Consider the following 20,637-nt stretch of genomic DNA (forward strand, 5'->3'; position numbering starts at 1 on the left):
CCTGGTCCATACATAGGCATGAAGCCCCCATCTTTAGCATTTGGTTCTGATTCTTATATTCTCAACAGATCCTAGAGAACACTCCGGACCATCACCGCGACCACAGTCATCTGCGGGAGGCTTTGGAGCGGTCCGAGGAGCTGTGCTCTCAGGTCAATGAAGGCGTTAGAGAAAAGGAGAATTCGGATAAGCTGGAGTGGATACAGGCACATGTGCAGTGCGATGGGCTAACTGAGGTAAGCAAATGGCAATGACTGAGCTGCCCTAACACATCCTCCGGTAAGGCATAGGTGCCATTGTGTTAATAAAACATAGGGGTCAATATACGTGGTTAAGGTACTCCGCTTGGAATAAGTGAAGTATAAGCTGCAATGGGCGATAGTGAGGCGTATGCTGCGCTGTGCAGCAGTGAGACGTATGCTGTGCTGTGCAGCAGTGAGGTGTATGCCGTGCTGTGCGGCAGTGAGGTGTATGCCGTGCTGTGCGGCAGTGAGGCGTATGCTGTGCTGTGCGGCAGTGAGGCGTATGCTGTGCTGTGCAGCAGTGAGGTGTATGCTGTGCTGTGCGGCAGTGAGGTGTATGCTGTGCTATGCGGCAGTGAGGTGTATGCTGTGCTGTGCAGCAGTGAGGCGTATGCTGTGCTGTGCGGCAGTGAGGTGTATGCTGTGCTGTGCGGCAGTGAGGTGTATGCTGCGCTTTGCGGCATTGAGGTGTATGCTGCGCTGTGCAGCAGTGAGGCGTATGCTGTGCTGTGCGGCAGTGAGGTGTATGCTGTGCTGTGCGGCAGTGAGGTGTATGCTGCGCTGTGCGGCAGTGAGGTGTATGCTGCGCTTTGAGGCAGTGAGGTGTATGCTGCGCTGTGCGGCAGTGAGGCGTATGCTGTGCTGTGCGGCAGTGAGGCGTATGCTGTGCTGTGCAGCAGTGAGGCGTATGCTGTGCTGTGCAGCAGTGAGGCATATGCTGTGCTGTGCAGCAGTGAGGCGTATGCTGTGCTGTGCAGCAGTGAGGCATATGCTGTGCTGTGCAGCAGTGAGGCGTATGCTGTGCTGTGCGGCAGTGAGGTGTATGCTGTGCTGTGCGGCAGTGAGGTGTATGCTGCGCTGTGCGGCAGTGAGGTGTATGCTGCGCTTTGCGGCAGTGAGGTGTATGCTGCGCTGTGTGGCAGTGAGGCGTATGCTGTGCTGTGCGGCAGTGAGGCGTATGCTGTGCTGTGCAGCAGTGAGGCGTATGCTGTGCTGTGCAGCAGTGAGGCATATGCTGTGCTGTGCAGCAGTGAGGCGTATGCTGTGCTGTGCAGCAGTGAGGCATATGCTGTGCTGTGCAGCAGTGAGGCGTATGCTGTGCTGTGCGGCAGTGAGGTGTATGCTGTGCTGTGCGGCAGTGAGGTGTATGCTGCGCTGTGCGGCAGTGAGGTGTATGCTGCGCTTTGCGGCAGTGAGGTGTATGCTGCGCTGTGCAGCAGTGAGGCGTATGCTGTGCTGTGCGGCAGTGAGGTGTATGCTGTGCTGTGCAGCAGTGAGGCGTATGCTGTGCTGTGCGGCAGTGAGGTGTATGCTATGCTGTGCGGCAGTGAGGCGTACTCTTGCGCTGTACGGCAGTGAGGCGTATGCTGCGCTGTGAGGCGTATGCTGCGCTGTGAGGCGTACTCTGCGCTGTGCGGTATTGAGGGTTATGCTGCGCTATGCGATGGGGAGATGCATGCCATGCTTTGTGAAAAGAAGCATATGGCACACTGTGTGATAGGGAGGCGTGTGTCGCGCTGTGTAATAGTGAGGCACATTGCCATGATGTGTGATAGAGAGGCGTATGCCGCGCTGTGTGACAGTAAGGCATGCCATGACTAGGGTCCTGCAGAGCTTTCTGCTCATCTCCAGTACTGCCCGCACCCGGTCACCCTCCTGACCAACTTGTAACTTTTATCCCTTCTCCCTATATTGAATCATCTTGGTCACAGAGTTTGTTTTTTGCATTTTATAGCAGATCACGTTTAACTCCTTGACAAACTGCCTTGGGCCCCGCAAGATCCTGCACAGCGGCAAAGTGTACAAGACCAAGAGCAACAAGGAGCTGTACGGATTTCTCTTCAACGACTTCCTGCTCCTTACGTACATGGTGAAGCAGTTTGTCTCCTCTGGATCAGACAGGCTCTTCAGTCCTAGGACCAATGCCCAGTACAAGATGTACAAGACGGTAAGTAAGGGGTTACAGGCCCTGTATGGAGGGCGCAATTACCGGTGTGTATGGAGGGCGCAATCGCCGGTGTGTATGGAGGGCGCAATTACCAGTGTGTATGGAGGGCGCAATCACCAGTGTGTATAGAGGGCACAATCGCCGGTGTGTATGGAGGGCGCAGTCTCCGGTGTGTATGGAGGGCGCAATCACCAGTGTGTATAGAGGGCACAATCGCCGGTGTGTATGGAGGGCGCAGTCTCCGGTGTGTATGGAGGGCGCAGTCTCCAGTGTGTATGAAGGGCGCAGTCTCCGGTGTGTATGGAGGGCGCAGTCGCCGGTGTGTATGGAGGGCGCAATCGCCGGTGTGTATGGAGGGCGCAGTCTCCAGTGTATATGGAGGGCGCAGTCGCCGGTGTGTATGGAGGGCGCAGTCTCCGGTGTGTATGGAGGGCGCAGTCGCCGGTGTGTATGGAGGGCGCAGTCGCCGGTGTGTATGGAGGGCGCAGTCGCCGGTGTGTATGGAGGGCGCAGTCGCCGGTGTGTATGGAGGGCGCAATTACCGGTGTGTATGGAGGGCGCAATTGCCGGTGTGTATGGAGGGCGCAATCGCCGGTGTGTATGGAGAGCGCAATCACCAGTGTGTATGGAGGGCGCAATCACCAGTGTGTATAGAGGGCACAATCGCCGGTGTGTATGGAGGGCGCAGTCTCCGGTGTGTATGGAGGGCGCAGTCTCCGGTGTGTATGGAGGGCGCAGTCTCCAGTGTGTATGAAGGGCGCAGTCTCCGGTGTGTATAGAGGGCGCAGTCTCCAGTGTGTATGAAGGGCGCAGTCTCCGGTGTGTATGGAGGGCGCAGTCGCCAGTGTGTATGGAGGGCGCAGTCGCCGGTGTGTATGGAGGGCGCAATCGCCGGTGTGTATGGAGGGCGCAGTCTCCAGTGTATATGGAGGGCGCAGTCGCCGGTGTGTATGGAGGGCGCAGTCTCCGGTGTGTATGGAGGGCGCAGTCGCCGGTGTGTATGGAGGGCGCAGTCGCCGGTGTGTATGGAGGGCGCAGTCGCCGGTGTGTATGGAGGGCGCAGTCGCCGGTGTGTATGGAGGGCGCAATTACCGGTGTGTATGGAGGGCGCAATTGCCGGTGTGTATGGAGGGCGCAATCGCCGGTGTGTATGGAGAGCGCAATTACCAGTGTGTATGGAGGGCGCAATCACCAGTGTGTATAGAGGGCGCAATCGCCGGTGTGTATGGAGAGCGCAATTACCAGTGTGTATGGAGGGCGCAATCACCAGTGTGTATAGAGGGCACAATCGCCGGTGTGTATGGAGGGCGCAATCACCAGTGTGTATAGAGGGCACAATCGCCGGTGTGTATGGAGGGCGCAGTCTCCGGTGTGTATGGAGGGCGCAGTCTCCAGTGTGTATGAAGGGCGCAGTCTCCGGTGTGTATGGAGGGCGCAATCGCCGGTGTGTATGGAGGGCGCAGTCTCCAGTGTATATGGAGGGCGCAGTCGCCGGTGTGTATGGAGGGCGCAGTCGCCGGTGTGTATGGAGAGCGCGCAGTCTCCGGTGTGTATGGAGGGCGCAGTCTCCGGTGTGTATGGAGGGCGCAGTCTCCGGTGTGTATGGAGGGCGCCGTCTCCGGTGTGTATGGAGGGCGCAGTCTCCGGTGTGTATGGAGGGCGCAGTCGCCGGTGTGTATGGAGGGCGCAGTCGCCGGTGTGTATGGAGAGCGCGCAGTCTCCGGTGTGTATGGAGGGCGCAGTCTCCGGTGTGTATGGAGGGCGCAGTCTCCGGTGTGTATGGAGGGCGCAGTCTCCGGTGTGTATGGAGGGCGCAGTCGCCGGTGTGTATGGAGGGCGCAGTCGCCGGTGTGTATGGAGGGCGCAATCGCCGGTGTGTATGGAGGGCGCAATCGCCGGTGTGTATGGAGGGCGCAGTCGCCGGTGTGTATGGAGGGCGCAGTCGCCGGTGTGTATGGAGGGCGCAGTCGCCGGTGTGTTTGGAGGGCGCAGTCGCCGGTGTGTATGGAGGGCGCAGTCGCCGGTGTGTATGGAGGGCGCAGTCGCCGGTGTGTATGGAGGGCGCAGTCGCCGGTGTGTTTGGAGGTCTTCTACTATTCCTCCATATCTTAGTTGTATCTCAATGCAGGTAAAGTGGATGACAATCGATAAAACCATTGCTACTCGCATTGTCACCCAGCTTATCCAAACCCCTGAATGGTCAATCTATGTAATTAAGAATACTTCATTATTATTTATACTTAAAGCGTCATAGAGATTATCAATTACTAGAATTCCTCGACTAAAAGTTCCAAAATTATAGGGCTTTCTCAGGACCATAATATTGGTGGCCGGTGCAGGATAGTCACTCAGTGTCAAATAATGTCTGTAAAGCGCTACGGAAATGATGGCGCTATATAAGCAATGCATAATAAATAATCGGGGCTTTGTCGCTCCTGTATGGTTGTCATTGTTTGGCTTCACAGCTCCGCACATAATGCTGCTCCTTCAGTCTCATTCTCTTGAGATCCTTTCACCAATTTAGGATTTTGTTTCTTGCTGGTTTCTTGGTGTATGGAGTCCCGAAACTTGGAGGCGAAACTCGGGACTCTATTCACCTGCACTGCCATGTACTATTATGTCCTATGGAGCTCAGGTGTTAATAATATTATTATATAAGAATGCAATGGGCTATGCTTGTGGACCGGCAGGTTCAGGGTTTAGTGGGTGATTGCTTGCCCTCGTTTCTCCCTCTCATTGCTCTAGGTAGATGCACATAAGTACGTGTACACACTATACATAAAATTGTGACAGATTTCCAAACAAGACTATAATTACCAGTTATTTTCACAGCACGCCATGTCAGGACACGTGGTAGAATTTTGTAGCTTTCATGATTTTTTTCTTTTTCTTCTTTTAGCCAATTTTCCTAAATGAAGTGCTGGTCAAGCTGCCAAGTGACCCATCCAGCGATGAGCCGGTGTTCCATATCTCCCACATAGACCGGGTCTACACCCTGAGGACGGACAACATTAATGAGAGGTGCGTGCTAGAAAGATCACTGGTTCTGCAAAGAAACATGCAGTGATAACTAGTGATGAGCTCAGTACTGCTAAGTAGTAATGAGTGAGCACTACCATTCTCGGTACTAGTAACTAGTGATGAGCGGGCACTACCATGCTCAGGTGCTCAGTACTCGTAACTAGTGATGAGCGGGCACTACCATGCTCAGGTGCTCAGTACTCGTAACTAGTGATGAGCGGGCACTACCATGCTCAGGTGCTCAGTACTCGTAACTAGTGATGAGCGGGCACTACCATGCTCAGGTGCTCAGTACTCGTACCTAGTGATGAGCGAGCACTACCATGCTCGGGTTCTCAGTACTCGTAACTAGTGATGAGCGAGCACTACCATGCTCGGGTGCTCAGTACTCGTAACTAGTGATGAGCGAGCACTACCATGCTCGGGTGCTTGGTACTCGTAACTAGTGATGAGCGGGCACTACCATGCTCGGGTGCTGTGTACTAGTAACTAGTGATGAGCGGGCACTACCATGCTCAGGTGATCTGTACTCGTAACTAGTGATCAGTGAGCACTACCATGCTCGGGTGCTCAGTACTCGTAACTAGTGATGAGCGAGCACTACCATGCTCGGGTGCTCGGTACTTGTAACTAGTGATGAGTGGGCACTACCATGCTCAGGTGCTCTGTACTAGTAACTAGTGATGAGCGGGCACTACCATGCTCAGGTGATCTGTACTCGTAACTAGTGATCAGTGAGCACTACCATGCTCGGGTGCTCAGTACTCGTAACTAGTGATGAGCGAGCACTACCATGCTCGGGTGCTCGGTACTTGTAACTAGTGATGAGTGGGCACTACCATGCTCAGGTGCTCTGTACTAGTAACTAGTGATGAGCGGGCACTACCATGCTCAGGTGCTCTGTACTAGTAACTAGTGATGAGTGGGCACTACCATGCTCAGGTGCTCAGTACTCGTAACTAGTGATGAGCGAGCACTACCATGCTCAGCTGCTCTGTACTCGTAACTAGTGATGAGTGGGCACTACCATGCTCGGGTGCTCGGTACTCGTAACTAGTGATGAGCGGGCACTACCATGCTCGGGTGCTCTGTACTCGTATCTAGTGATGAGCGGGCACTACCATGCTCAGGTGCTCAGTACTCGTAACTAGTGATGAGCGGGCACTACCATGCTCAGGTGCTCAGTACTCGTAACTAGTGATGAGCGGGCACTACCATGCTCAGGTGCTCAGTACTCGTAACTAGTGATGAGCGGGCACTACCATGCTCAGGTGCTCAGTACTCGTAACTATGTTTGGGTGCTCGATACTTGTTAAGAGCAGTTTGATTCCCGGATGGGCACAACTAGAGTACCCAAGTATCCTAGAAATCTTCTGGAAAAATTCTTTATTTCCACATTGACTTCCATTGTACTTGGGTGTTCGAGCATTCATCTGCTGGTTACGAGTACCAAGCACCTGAGCATGGTAGTGCCCGCTCATCACTAGTTACGAGTACCAAGCACCTGAGCATGGTAGTGCTCGCTCATCACTAGTTACGAGTACTGAGCACCCGAGCATGGTAGTGCCCGCTCATCACTAGTTACGAGTACAGAGCACCCGAGCATGGTAGTGCCCGCTCATCACTAGTTACGAGTACTGAGCACCCGAGCATGGTAGTGCCCGCTCATCACTAGTTACGAGTACAGAGCATGGTAGTGCCTGCTCATCACTAATGAGTACAGAGCATGGTAGTGCCCGCTCATCACTAATGAGTACATAGCATGGTAGTGCCCGCTCATCACTAGTTACGAGTACAGAGCATGGTAGTGCTCGCTCATCACTAGTTACGAGTACTGAGCATGGTAGTGCTCGCTCATCACTAGTTACGAGTACAGAGCATGGTAGTGCTCGCTCATCACTAGTTACGAGTACTGAGCATGGTAGTGCTCGCTCATCACTAGTTACGAGTACATAGCATGGTAGTGCCCGCTCATCACTAGTTACGAGTACATAGCATGGTAGTGCTCGCTCATCACTAGTTACGAGTACATAGCATGGTAGTGCTCGCTCATCACTAGTTACGAGTACATAGCATGGTAGTGCTCGCTCATCACTAGTTACGAGTACTGAGCATGGTAGTGCCCGCTCATCACTAGTTTCGAGTACTGAGCATGGTAGTGCTCGCTCATCACTAGTTTCGAGTACTGAGCATGGTAGTGCCCGCTCATCACTAGTGATCACACAAGCGGTCAGCAGTGTAAAGCTGCATTCTTGTCGGACAGTCACAGCCTATGTACGGATAGTGAGTAAACCTGTTCATATTGAGGCAGCTTTCTTATTACAAATGACTATTTTTGAAGCTGTGATTGTCATTACACTGCATGGAAAAGTTTCAAAGCCAGGCCTCTGGAAGAAATGAGTGCGACTTTCTTAGGGTCCCGGCTTCCATAGTGTTCATCAGCATCCTGCAACTAGTGCGGGGCTGACATAAGTGTTTCCTTCAGCCGTCAACATCCTCCGATTCAATGGATGATATTGATTGCAGGGTCTAAATGGTTAAGCAATGTTCACGCCAGTTGCAGGAGGATGTCAGCTGCATATTGCAGACTCCTGTATCTTTTTCATCCTCTGGACATATTAAAGGGGTTGTCCGCCTTTGGGAAAATATTTCTTCATTTAATAAATGCATTTTTGACTAAAATTCATTTTTCTCAGTCACTTCAATGGAGGACAGAGGAACCATGTGTTAATATGCTGCCACCTGGTGGCTGCCACTCAGAATACATCTTAGAAAAATTAAAGCTGCAGAAGTTGGCTTTTTTCCCAATATTCTCAATGTTAGGTGGCAGCATATTAGCCCATTGTTCGTGTGGTCTCCAATGAAGGCTATGAGAAAGAGCGTTTACTTCCAAAAAAAAATATTTTTGCAATTTGGTTTCAGTAAAAAAAAAATTGCACCATTAGCCTTTGAGTTGCACTTTTTATTGCTGGCTGCAGAATGAGTAAACTGAGAATCCTTCAGTGAGCTCCTCATGATGGTCCAGTGGGAGAGTTTGTATCCTTTTTGTCTGTCTTTTTCTGACCGATCAGCTGATTTATGACCACAGATCACATAAAAGGTGAATATGCGGCGAAACAAAGCCTGTAAAAGCCAAACGGTGCAGCATTTTTACTGAAACCAAATTGAGAAAATGATCTATATTGGGAAATGTCGCCCAGAATATTCCCAAATGTAGGAATGAATCTTTTCTGATGTCTGCACAATCATCACGTTCAGTCCTTGGAGTTTGAAAACGGTTTTCTTCTATCACCTACAATGATTGATCTCATTCTCCATGGCTTATCTTTTCTTTCAGAACGGCCTGGGTCCAAAAAATCAAATTAGCCTCCGAAAACTTCATTGACACCGAGAAGAAGAAGAGAGAAAAGGCGTATCAAGGTATGCTGAATATGTGAGATTCCCATAATCCTGAAAGCCTAATAATCCAGCCTAGCTCATGTTATAGTTGCTCTTCCTTTCTATATTTTTATTATTTCTATTACATTTCTATATTTTTTTGTATTTATTTTGCTACCAGTCTGAATAGCAGCCGCACTTTTCAATTCTTGTACCCCTTATAGATATATTACTATAATTCAGCAGATTATTACAGTATATAAGACTTAATATAGAATTTCACTACTTTTTTTACCTGCAGCGAGGTCTCATAAGACGTCTGGAATTGGGCGTCTCATGGTGCAAGTCAATGAAGCGGCTGAGCTAAAAGCCTGTAAACCCAATGGTAAGTGCACTCTGGTATACACGTAATGGTGGAGGGAAAGGGGGTCCTAAATAGGAGCCGATCTCTATACTTGTCACCATAGCTACACCCACCGTTTACTGCCTGTAGCACCGACATCTGTGTATCGCAGTATTCAAGAAGCTCTTCAGCTCCCTCAAGTGGTGGCTGCAGGAAGACAGAATTTTATCATATATTTTTTTTTCCATCAACACGACCTTTATCAGGATTGGTGTTTTGTATTTGTTTTTATGGGATGAGTTGTAGTTTTGAATGATCCCATTCACTTTACCATACTGAGAACATTCGGGGAAAAAAATCCAACTACGGTGAACTGATGAAAAATAACAAACATTTCCACCATTTTTTTTAGGGGGGGAGGCGAGGGGGAGGATAAGGGAGTGGTAGAATTGCAGTGAAGGTGATCCAACAACATGACTCTTCAGGTCAATATGACTATGGCAATGCCAAATTTGTTTAGATTTGAAAAAAATTAAAAAAAATAAAAAATCTATAATATAAATATATAAACATACATATATATATATATATATATATATATATATATATATATATATATATATATATATATATATATATATATGTATATATATATATATGTATATATATATATATGTATATATACAGTGCCTACAAGTAGTATTCAACCCCCTGCAGATTTAGCAGGTTTGATAAGATGCAAATAAGTTAGAGCCTGCAAACTTCAAACAAGAGCAGGATTTATTAACAGATGCATAAATCTTACAAACCAACAAGTTATGTTGCTCAGTTAAATTTGAATACATTTTCAACATAAAAGTGTGGGTCAATTATTATTCAACCCCTAGGTTTAATATTTTGTGGAATAACCCTTGTTTGCAATTACAGCTAATAATCGTCTTTTATAAGACCTGATCAGGCCGGCACAGGTCTCTGGAGTTATCTTGGCCCACTCCTCCATGCAGATCTTCTCCAAGTTATCTAGGTTCTTTGGGTGTCTCATGTGGACTTTAATCTTGAGCTCCTTCCACAAGTTTTCAATTGGGTTAAGGTCAGGAGACTGACTAGGCCACTGCAACACCTTGATTTTTTCCCTCTTGAACCAGGCCTTGGTTTTCTTTGCTGTGTGCTTTGGGTCGTTGTCTTGTTGGAAGATGAAATGACGACCCATCTTAAGATCCTTGATGGAGGAGCGGAGGTTCTTGGCCAAAATCTCCACGTAGGCTGTGCTATCCATCTTCCCATGGATGCGGACCAGATGGTCAGGCCCCTTGGCTGAGAAACAGCCCCACAGCATGATGCTGCCACCACCATGCTTAACTGTAGGGATGGTATTCTTGGGGTCGTATGCAGTGCCATCCAGTCTCCAAACGTCACGTGTGTGGTTGGCACCAAAGATCTCGATCTTGGTCTCATCAGACCAGAGAACCTTGAACCAGTCTGTCTCAGAGTCCTCCAAGTGATCATGAGCAAACTGTAGATGAGCCTTGACATGACGCTTTGAAAGTAAAGGTACCTTACGGGCTCGTTTGGAACGGAGACCATTGCGGTGGAGTACGTTACTTATGGTATTGACTGAAACCAATGTCCCCACTGCCATGAGATCTTCCCGGAGCTCCTTCCTTGTTGTCCTTGGGTTAGCCTTGACTCTTCAGACAAGCATGGCCTCGGCACGGGTGGAAACTTTCAAAGGCTGTCCAGGCCGTGGAAGGCTAACAGTAGTTCCATAAGCCTTCCACTTCCAGATGATGCTCCCAACAGTGGAGACAGGTAGGCCCAACTCCTTGGAAAGGGTTTTGTACCCCTTGCCAGCCTTGTGACCCTCCACGATCTTGTCTCTGATGGCCTTGGAATGCTCCTTTGTCTTTCCCATGTTGACCAAGTATGAGGGCTGTTCACAAGTTTGGGGAGGGTCTTAATTAGTCAGAAAAGGCTGCAAAAAGAGATAATTAATCCAAACATGTGACGCTCATTGTTCTTTGTGCCTGAAATACTTCTTAATACTTTAGGGGAACCAAACAGAATTCTGGTGGTTTGAGGGGTTGAATAATAAATGACCCTCTGAATAAACTTTTCACAATTTAAAAAAAAAAATAAAAAAAGAAATAACATTCTTTTTTGCTGCATTTCACACTTCCAGGCTGATCTACAGTCCAAATGTCACAATGCCAAGTTAATTCCGAATGTGTAAACCTGCTAAATCTGCAGGGGGTTTAATACTACTTGTAGGCACTGTACGTTAGAATCTAGATGAAAAAATAAAGATATTCAGTATTTTTTTATAGCTCTATGTTTCTTTATTTTTGGATGGGTAATTAAAATGTGTATATAGAATATATATATACTGTATATTGTTATATATATAAAAAATATATATATATATACAGATAAATGTGTGTGTGTGTGTGTGTATGTATATATATATATATATATATATATACGGTATATATACGGTACATATGCATATATACATAGTTACATAGTTACTAAGGTTGAAAAAAAGCCCTAGGTCCATCTAGTTCCCCCTTCCTCCACCAGTTCTACATTTGGTCACTAAGTCATTTATAACTAGCAATGTTGTGTGTACTGAGGAAATCATCCAGCCCTGATATAAAAGCTGTTATAGTATCTGCCATTACTACCTCTTGTGGTAGGGCATTCCACAGTCTGACTGCTCTAACTGTAAAGAACCCTTTCCTATTTAGCTGCCGGAATCGCTTTTCTTCCACTCGCAGTGAGTGCCCCCTGGTCCTTAGTACTGTCTTCGGAAGAAATAAGTCATGTGCCAGTCCTTTATATTGACCACACATGTATTTATACATATAAATGAGATCTCCTCTGAGACGTCTTTTTTCTAAGCTAAACATATCTAACTTTTTCAACCTGTCATCATATGGGAGGCCTCCATCCCTTGTAGTAGTCTAGATACAGATAAATAAATATATATAGAATTTTAGGGTTTTTTCCAATAGTTGTAAAACTTTTTTTTTTTTTATCACCTTTCACCCTTTTTTTTTTTATTCCCCCTATAAAATGTGAGCCTGGACTTTACAGGAGTACAAACATGGTGGCGACGGATGCCCTTACTAGGCCCCTGGCTGCCATGACAAACCGTGATAACGATGCCGCTGTCAGAGATGGCTATTGACATTTAATGGTTGAGGCTCACTCCTGTCACACTGATAGACGCACTTGCTGGCTGTATAAAACAGCCAGCATCGGCCTCGATTGGTGTGGGCTCATCTGCAGAGGCTGCTTCATAAGGCCACACACAATATACACTGTATATTCGTATTCCCATCTCGGCCATTCCAAAGGTTGTGCCATAAATGTCTGATAGTTGCAGGTCCCTCTTACGGTAGAACAGGGTCCTGCTTTGCGCCACTGATAATGGAGATGTAGCCACACATGCGCTGATTTCTCCATTCACTTCGATAGTAAATGATAGTTTCCTATACTGTATCAGTGTGCTGATACTATAAGGAAAAAAATCTGTACAGGCTTTCCACCTCTGAATCTGAACTGTTCCCATTCACTGACCACAAGCAGAGGTATATCCACATCTGTGAGGGATTGAAACACTAAGGATATTAATGAATGGCTGAAATGTTCATTATAAAGTGGTCGGGATCTTTTGAAAATACAATATACCAGTCCTTAATCTCCTGAGGTTATTGTCTGGGGTATTGCATCTCTGTTCTATTTATGTCAATGGAGCTCAACTGTAATTTCGGGCATAACCTATGCACTGGTGTGGCGCTGTTTCAGAAAGAAGACAACTATGATATTCTCATGGTGGAGAATCCCTTTAATAACAGGAAAGTCTCATAACAGAATACAACTCATCTTGCGATTGCTCATTTTTAAGATACAGTGGGGAAATAAGTATTTGATACACTGGTAATTTTGCAAGTTTCCCACCTACAAAGGATGGAGATATCTGTAATTTTTATCATACATACACTCCAACTGTAACAGCCAGAATAAAAAAAACAAAACAAAATCCCATTGTATGATTTTTAATAATTACTTTGCATTTTATTGCATGGAATAAGTATTTGATCACCAACCAACAAGCAAGAATTATGGCTCTTGCAGACCTGTTACGCATTAACCTGTATATATTGCACCTGTTTGAACTCGTTACCTGTATAAAAGACACCTGTCCACAAACTCAATCACACTCCAACCTCTCCACCATAGCCAAGACCAAAGAGCTGTCTAAGGACACCAGGGACAGTATTATTAACCTGAACAAGGCTGGGATGAGCTTACAAGACAACAGGCAAGCAGCTTGGTGAGAAGGCAACAACTGTTGGCTCAATTATTAGAAAATTGAAGAAAGACAAGATGACCGTCAATATTACTCAGTCTGGCTCTTCATGCAAGATCTCGCCTCATGAGGTAAGGATGATTCTGAAAAAGGTCAGGAATAAGCCCAGAACTAGATGGGAGAATCTGATCAATGACCTGAAGAGAGTTGGGACCACAGTCTCAAAGATAACCACATGTAACACACTACGCCATCATCATTTAAAATCCTGCAGGGCCGGCAAGGTCCCCCGTTTCACACGAGCACATGTCCAGGCCAATTTGAAATCTGCCAATGACCATCTGGATGATCCAGAGGCAACGTGGGAGAAGGTCTTGTGGTCAGATGAGGCCAAAATAGAACTTTTGGTATCAGACAACTCCACTCACAGTGTTTGGAGGAAGAAAATGGAGGAGTACAACTCGAAGAACATGGTCCCCCATGAAGCATGGGGAAGGAATCACACTTTGTGGAAGCTTTTTTGCAAAGGAGACAGGATGACTGCACCGTATTGAAGGGAGGAGTGATGGGGTCATGTGTCTCGAGATTCTGGCCAAAACTCTCTTCCCCTCAGTAAGAGCATTGAAGATGGGTCATGGCTGGGTCTTCCAGCATGACAATGACCTGATACACACAGCCAGGACAACTAAGGAGTGGCTCCATAAGAAGCATTTCAAGGTCCAGGAGCGGTCTAGCCAATCACCAGACATGAAACTAATAGAAAATCTTTGGAGGGAGCTGAAACTCCATGTTGCCCAGCGACAGCCCCGAAACCTGAAAGATCTGGAGAAGATCTGTACGGCGCAGTGGTGCAACATCCATGCTGGTCAATAACTACCGGAAACGTCCGACCTCTGTAATTGCAAACAAAGGTTTCTACAAAATATTAAGTTCTGTTTTTCTATTAGATCAAATACTAATTTCATGTAATAAAATGCAAATTAATTATTTAAAAATCATACAGTGTTGTATGATGCAATGTCATTTTCTGGATTTTCTTTTTAGACTCTGTCACAGTTGACGTGTACCTACGATGAAAATTACAGACCTCTCCATTCTTTGCAGGTGGCAAAACTTGCAAAATTGTCAGTGTATCAAATAGTTATTTTGCCCAGCACCCTGGAGTGTTAATCCTGACACGTTGTCTTGTCCCGCAGGGAAGAGTAATCCGTACTGTGAGGTCACCCTGGGCTCCCAGTGTTACACGAGCCGAGCCATCAGTGATACACTCAACCCAAAGTGGAATTTCAACTGCCAGTTCTTCCTGAAGGATCTGTACCAGGACGTGCTGTGCATCACCGTGTTTGACCGAGACCAGTTTTCCCCTGACGGTGAGCCTTCATTGCCTGTATTCTCCTCATCCTCACTACTTGCAGCGCTCTGACCTCCTCTCACTGCTTTTTCACCCTGTACATCTCTCTTCTATTTAATTTATATCTTCTTTTGCTAAATTTTGTGAACACTCCTGTTCAGGATACCACCTTTCCTGTTAGGCTATTAATGTGGGGGTTTTTTCTATTCGTTAGCTCTCAAAAAATACATAGGGGTTCTCCTATTTGAAAGCTCCCTATTTAAAGGACAGTAATGGAATCACTCACTGACCCCTTGCTGCAATTCCCAGTGACCAGTTCTTTTTTATATATATATGTGTGTATATGTATATATGTATATATATAATAAATCTTGCCGTAAGTGTGCCTACAGCGCCCCCATAGGAGAAATTATGTATTACACTTTGCCCGTTCACATCAATGGGATATATGCGTAATACAGAACAGGACTAGTCCTCCAGTGAGGAAGACACTCTTTGTAACCAGTCCTCTCCTTCGCCAAATGACAAGTATCCTGAACAGGGGACCTCCCTCCATTAATTCTGAATTCCCTGTTTGGTTTATCAAAATGGGCGCCCTAAACCGGACAACCCCTTTTAAAAGGCTTGTATTTTAAAGGGAACCTGTCACCCCCTTTTTGGACTATAAGCTGCGGCCACCACCACCGGGCTCTTATATACAGCATTCTAACACGCTGTATATAAGAGCCCAGGCCGGGGGTATAACATTAAAAACACTTTATAATACTTACCTAACGGTCGCGTTGTGGGCCTTATGGACGTCTCCTTTGTCCGGTGGCGGCGCCGCCTCTTTCGACCATCTTTGTGCTCCTTCTTCTCTAGCCGCGGTGCATGATGGGTCCGACGTCCTACACACTCTCCGGCATTCAGGTCCTGAGCAGGGCAGATCAAAGTATTGTAGTGCGCCTGCGCAGGACTGGCGAGTGTGTATGACGTAGACACGTCATGCACCCAGGCTTAAGAAACAAACGGTCAAGCTGTGGGCCTTATGCGCATCTTCGTCTTCCGGTGCCGGCGCCTCCTCTTTCGGCCATCTTCGTTCTCTTTCTTAAGCCTGGGTGCATAACGCGTCTACGTCATACACACTCGCCGGTCCTGCGCAGGCGCACTACAATACTTTGATCTGCTCTGCTCAGGACCTGAATGCCGGCGAGTGTGTATTACGTCGGACCCGTCATGCACCGCGGCTAGAGAAGGAGGAGGACAAAGATGGTCGAAAGAGGCGGCGCCGGCACCGGACAAAGGAGACGTCCATAAGGCCCACTGCGTGACCGTTAGGTAAGTATTATAAAGTGTTTTTTATGTTATACCCCTGGCCTGGGCTCTTATATACAGCATGTTAGAATGCAGTATATAAGAGCCCGGTGGTGGTGGCCGCAGGTTATAGGCCAAAAAAGTGGTGACAGGTTCCCTTTAAGGCCCTATCACACACAGAGATAAATCTTTGGCAGATCTGTGGTTGCAGTGAAATCATGGACATATTGTTCCATTTGTACACAGCCACAAACCTGCCACTGATTGTCCACAATATCACTGCAACCACAGATCTGTCGCAGATTTATCTGTGTGTGACGGCTCATGCGCCCCTGTAGAGGAGAGGACTCCGGAGGGCGCTCTCCTGCTCAGGATCCTCTCTATGAGCCGGACTGTTCTGGTGGACGCCAGCTCTTCATGTATTAAATGCTCAGCAATTCCTGACCTCCATTAGTATTTTTTTTTACAGGCCAAGTGGGTACAATGCAACCCCAACTTTCACTCTGCAGAATACACAAGTGATTTTTGAGTTGATGGAGGGGGTATTCCCAGATCTGACAATCCTGATACATCTACCGCCTACGCCATAAATGTCTGATAGATTCGGGCTCACTTTTGGGACCCATACCTCTCTGGAAGACTTTTTGGAGGACTTGACACGTATATGCAACAGTCCATTGAGTTTACTGAACAAAGTGTAATGCCTCATTTTCCCTGTGGGGGCGCTGCAGGGAAATCTGACACTTACTGCAGAGGTTCCTCTGTGATTACAGCGGTATATGACTCACTGAGGATTCTTTAAAGAGAATCTGTCGGCAGGTTTTTGATAGAACACATATAACACAGACGACAATCGCATTAAAATACCCAGACTGGCCGGCGGCTCTCCTGACCCGAGCATGAGAACTGCATAGAAATACATGAAGCTGTCATGCTCTGGACAGGAGAGCTGCGGACAGTGTGTGCACTGCAATGCAATCCTTGTTTGAGTAATACGACCATCTGACCCCCGGTCTTAGCCTAAAACAGTGATTCTCAAACTCCAGTCCTCACGGCCCCCAACAGGTCATGGTTTCAGGATTTCCTTAGCTTTGCACAGGTGATGCCATGATAATGCTTCCATCACCTGTGCAATGCTAAGGAAATCCTGAAAACATGACCTATTGGGGGCCGTGAGGACTGGAGTTTGAGAATCACTGGTCTAAAAGCAGCATGATGTAGGGGCTGACATCCTGATTCTAGTCATATGTCACTTGCTCGGCCTTTCCTGTAGCTTCAGTGCAATCAGTGTTTTTTCAGCAGAAGATGATCACTGCAGGACTAGGTGTCTTGTGCCAGGCAGTTCACCCAATTTGTGTAACCCCCGCCCTAAACACTGATTGGCAGCTTGCTTACAGTATACACAGGAAGCTGCCAATCAGTGGTTTGGGCGGAGTTAGTTATACACAGCTTTCATAGCACTGCGAGCAAAAACAGGGATTCTATCGAAACCGCACACAGCAGTCCAGTAAGTGATACATCACTGGAATCGGGCTCTCTGCCCCTACATCATGCTGCTCTCAGATTACATAACAAAAACCTGCTGACATATTCCTTTGAAGCCAAAATCTAAATTATCTACTGTAACTTCTCTTGCCTCTATAAATGTAATAATGTCTCTTTCAGATTTTCTGGGCCGCACTGAAATTCCTGTAGGGAAGATCAGGTCTGAACAAGAGAGCAAAGGCCCGTCTACCAAACGTCTACTCCTACACGAGGTGCCAACGGGGGAGGTGTTCGTGCGCTTCGACATGCAGCTGTTTTAAGTAATAAATAGCGCCCCCTACAGTCAACTCTGTGGGTATGCGCGAAAACTGAAGAGTGCAAAACTGGCTCCAGACTTCACAGTCCTTTGCTACTGACCTATGCAAATGCAGGATACACAATCACAGTGCCTTGTACCAAGCAGAACCGCTGCGCTTTATGTTTTGCATCATCTTAAGGGTCCGTTTTAACCTTTTCCTTTTGTTGGTGCCAGGGGAAACCTAATGATCTTCTGTGAGTACATGTGGCAAGTATCTGGTGCCATGATAGCGAAGGTTCTCATTATTACCTACCAAGCTTCCCCATGGGAATAGAATAATTTATCATCTATTTTTTTATTTTATTTTATTTTATTTATTTTTTTTGCATTATATTAAAGGAATAAAACAAATTCTAAATTTTTCTGGATTCGTAAAAACGAGGTGGAAATTCGGATTTAGGAAAAAGAAATCTAATTTTATAAGAATCTGAACGTGAAAAGAATGAAGATAAGCAGCTAGAATTCTATATTTATAGTCGTGTAAATATTTCTATATGGCGGATACACTGGGAGAGAGGTTTTTTTTTTGTCTTTTTTTTAATATATTTATGATGTGATGAATACCATTGTCCCGTATGACTCTCTTAAAGGGACGGGTTGTTTTACATTAATTTTATGTCAATTTGGACAGGCCTCGAAAGAGCTGAATCTTTAGACTCGCCAATAAGATTCCTTTATAAATATACATATTTCTTTATAAAGTGTCACTACTGGGAAGTGACCCGGATCTGTGCTGCCGCAAGGACTGGAGGGGTCGTTACTACAGAGCGTTAATTTACACTTATTAGCTCGCTTTACAGGTTAAGTCTGTATATAATGTGGAATAACTTGGTAATCAATTACATCATCACATGCTATGCACATCCAGAGCTGCACTCAGAATTCAGCTGCTTCTGTGTGTAGTGTGGATTAAGTTAGCAAACTTTGCAGGACTGCAGGGCTCGTTATTAATGAGCGTTAACTGTTAATTTACACTTATTGGCCCGTTTTACGGGTTGTCTGTGAATAATATGGAATAATTTGGTAATCCGTTACATTATTATACGCTATTCACCTTTAGAGCTGCACTCAGAATTCAGTTGCTTCTGTGTGTAGTGTGGATTAAGCTGCCAAACTCTGTGGGAAGGACTGCAGGGCTCGTTATTAAAGAGCATTAACTGTTAATTTACACTTATTGGCTCGTTTTATGGGTTATGTGTGAATAATGAGGGATAACTTGGTAATCTGTTACATCATCATAGACTATTCACCTCCAGAGCTAAACTCAGAATTCAGCTGTTTCTGTGTGTAGTGTGGATTATTCTGGAAAACTCTCTAGCTTTTTTTTCCTCTTGCTTGTTTTATTCGACTCATATCATGTTTTAGGCTTTGTTCACATCATGGTTGGAGCCTATAAAATGGGAAAAGATCCCCGTATATATGCGAAACATATCAATTTATCTGATAGAGGTCAAAAAGATAATCTATTGGAGTGTATTGGTCTAGGATATGTTGCTATTTTTGCTATAGTATAGTACACTATTCTCTATCCAAATATATACAATAAAAAAGGAACATACCAGGTAGTATACTATATACAATGTGTAATTTATATATACACACACACACACATACACACAGTGTGTCCACCCATATCCTGTCCACCGCCATTAACTTGAGAACGGCGGCAGCTATAGGCATAGAAGTGGTGTCTAGGTATAGTAAAGTAGCCATGCGCTACACAATGAAACCACTTATAGCGCCACCTGGTGGAAAACAACAGTTAGCATTTTTATCTCGAAAATGGAACGAGAGAGAAAAAAGTGAATTACAAAGTTGTAGGGCATCATCAATTCAATATGAATCGACACCTTGCATACAGAAATGCTATGATTAGAACGTGTAAAACTCACAAGGCTGTGGACGTGAAGCGATACCTCATGGAGACCTTCCTACAAGTCATTGGGTATGGTGGCTGCATGGAGTGGCCTCCACGCTCATTTGACCTGACCCCAGTGGACTTCTTTCTGTGAGGTCACATCAAACAGCAAGTGTATGCGACCCCTCCACCAACATTGCAGGACCTACGACGACGTATCACAGATGCTTGTGCAAACGTGTCACCCACCATATTGCACAACGTGCAGCAAGATACAGTATGCTGTGCAGAGTCCAGATGTGCATTGTAGCTGACGGGGGCAACTTTGAGCATCAAACTTAAATGCGCGCCATATGCGTGACCAGCATTCAATGATTTGGGGGGTCATGGGTTTCATATCATAGCATTTCTGTATGCAAGGTGTCGATTCGTATTGAATTGATGATGCCCTACAACTTTGTAATTCACTTTTTTTCTCTACTTCGTTCCGTTTTCAAGATAAAAATGCTAACTCCGTTGTTTTCCACCAGGTGGTGCTATAGGTGGTTTCATTGCATAGCGCATGGCTACTTTACTATACCTAGACCCCACTTCTATGCCTATAGCTATACACACACACACACACACACACACACACACACACACACACACACACATACATACACATTGGGCACGCTATCCTTCTCTCCTTAGTTACATTGTCCTCTACTCCATGTCCAGCCACAGCTGCATTCAGAATTTTGCCGATTGCAAGTATAAGGTTGATTAACCTGGTAAATAATTTGATCCTCCTAAACTAGTCACACCCAGAGCTGCACTCAGAATTTTTTCTAATTCTTTGTTCCTTAAAAAGGATTGTCCAGCTGCATTTACTTCTGCTTCGGCGGTAGACTGTGCCGATGACATTACCACCCCACTTACCTGCAGAGATGCGTGCACGCTCGCCTGGTATTCTGCGTGTATCCTAGTCTAATGAACAGTACACGTGTATCAATAGAGTTGTGTGGGTCATAACCTCATCATTACCGCTCAGCTTGGCGGTGGAATT

General features: G+C 46.3%; 1 protein-coding gene across 3 annotated transcripts in view; it reads left to right on the forward strand.

Moving 5' to 3' along the window:
* The window catches only part of ITSN2 (intersectin 2), a 295,187-nt gene extending 275,772 nt beyond the window's left edge, over positions 1-19,415 (forward strand). For all 3 annotated transcript variants that reach the window (XM_075341157.1, XM_075341158.1, XM_075341159.1), the window contains 7 exons: positions 69-236; positions 1,978-2,190; positions 5,090-5,211; positions 8,549-8,631; positions 8,891-8,974; positions 14,441-14,614; positions 17,554-19,415. In XM_075341157.1, the coding sequence (XP_075197272.1) occupies positions 69-236; positions 1,978-2,190; positions 5,090-5,211; positions 8,549-8,631; positions 8,891-8,974; positions 14,441-14,614; positions 17,554-17,693 (984 nt within the window). In that variant the 3' untranslated portion in view covers positions 17,694-19,415. The remainder of the gene's footprint in view (positions 1-68; positions 237-1,977; positions 2,191-5,089; positions 5,212-8,548; positions 8,632-8,890; positions 8,975-14,440; positions 14,615-17,553) is intronic.
* Positions 19,416-20,637: the final 1,222 nt, after the last annotated feature.

Source organism: Anomaloglossus baeobatrachus, chromosome 3 (genome assembly GCF_048569485.1).
Source record: "Anomaloglossus baeobatrachus isolate aAnoBae1 chromosome 3, aAnoBae1.hap1, whole genome shotgun sequence".
Lineage (NCBI taxonomy): Eukaryota > Metazoa > Chordata > Amphibia > Anura > Aromobatidae > Anomaloglossus > Anomaloglossus baeobatrachus.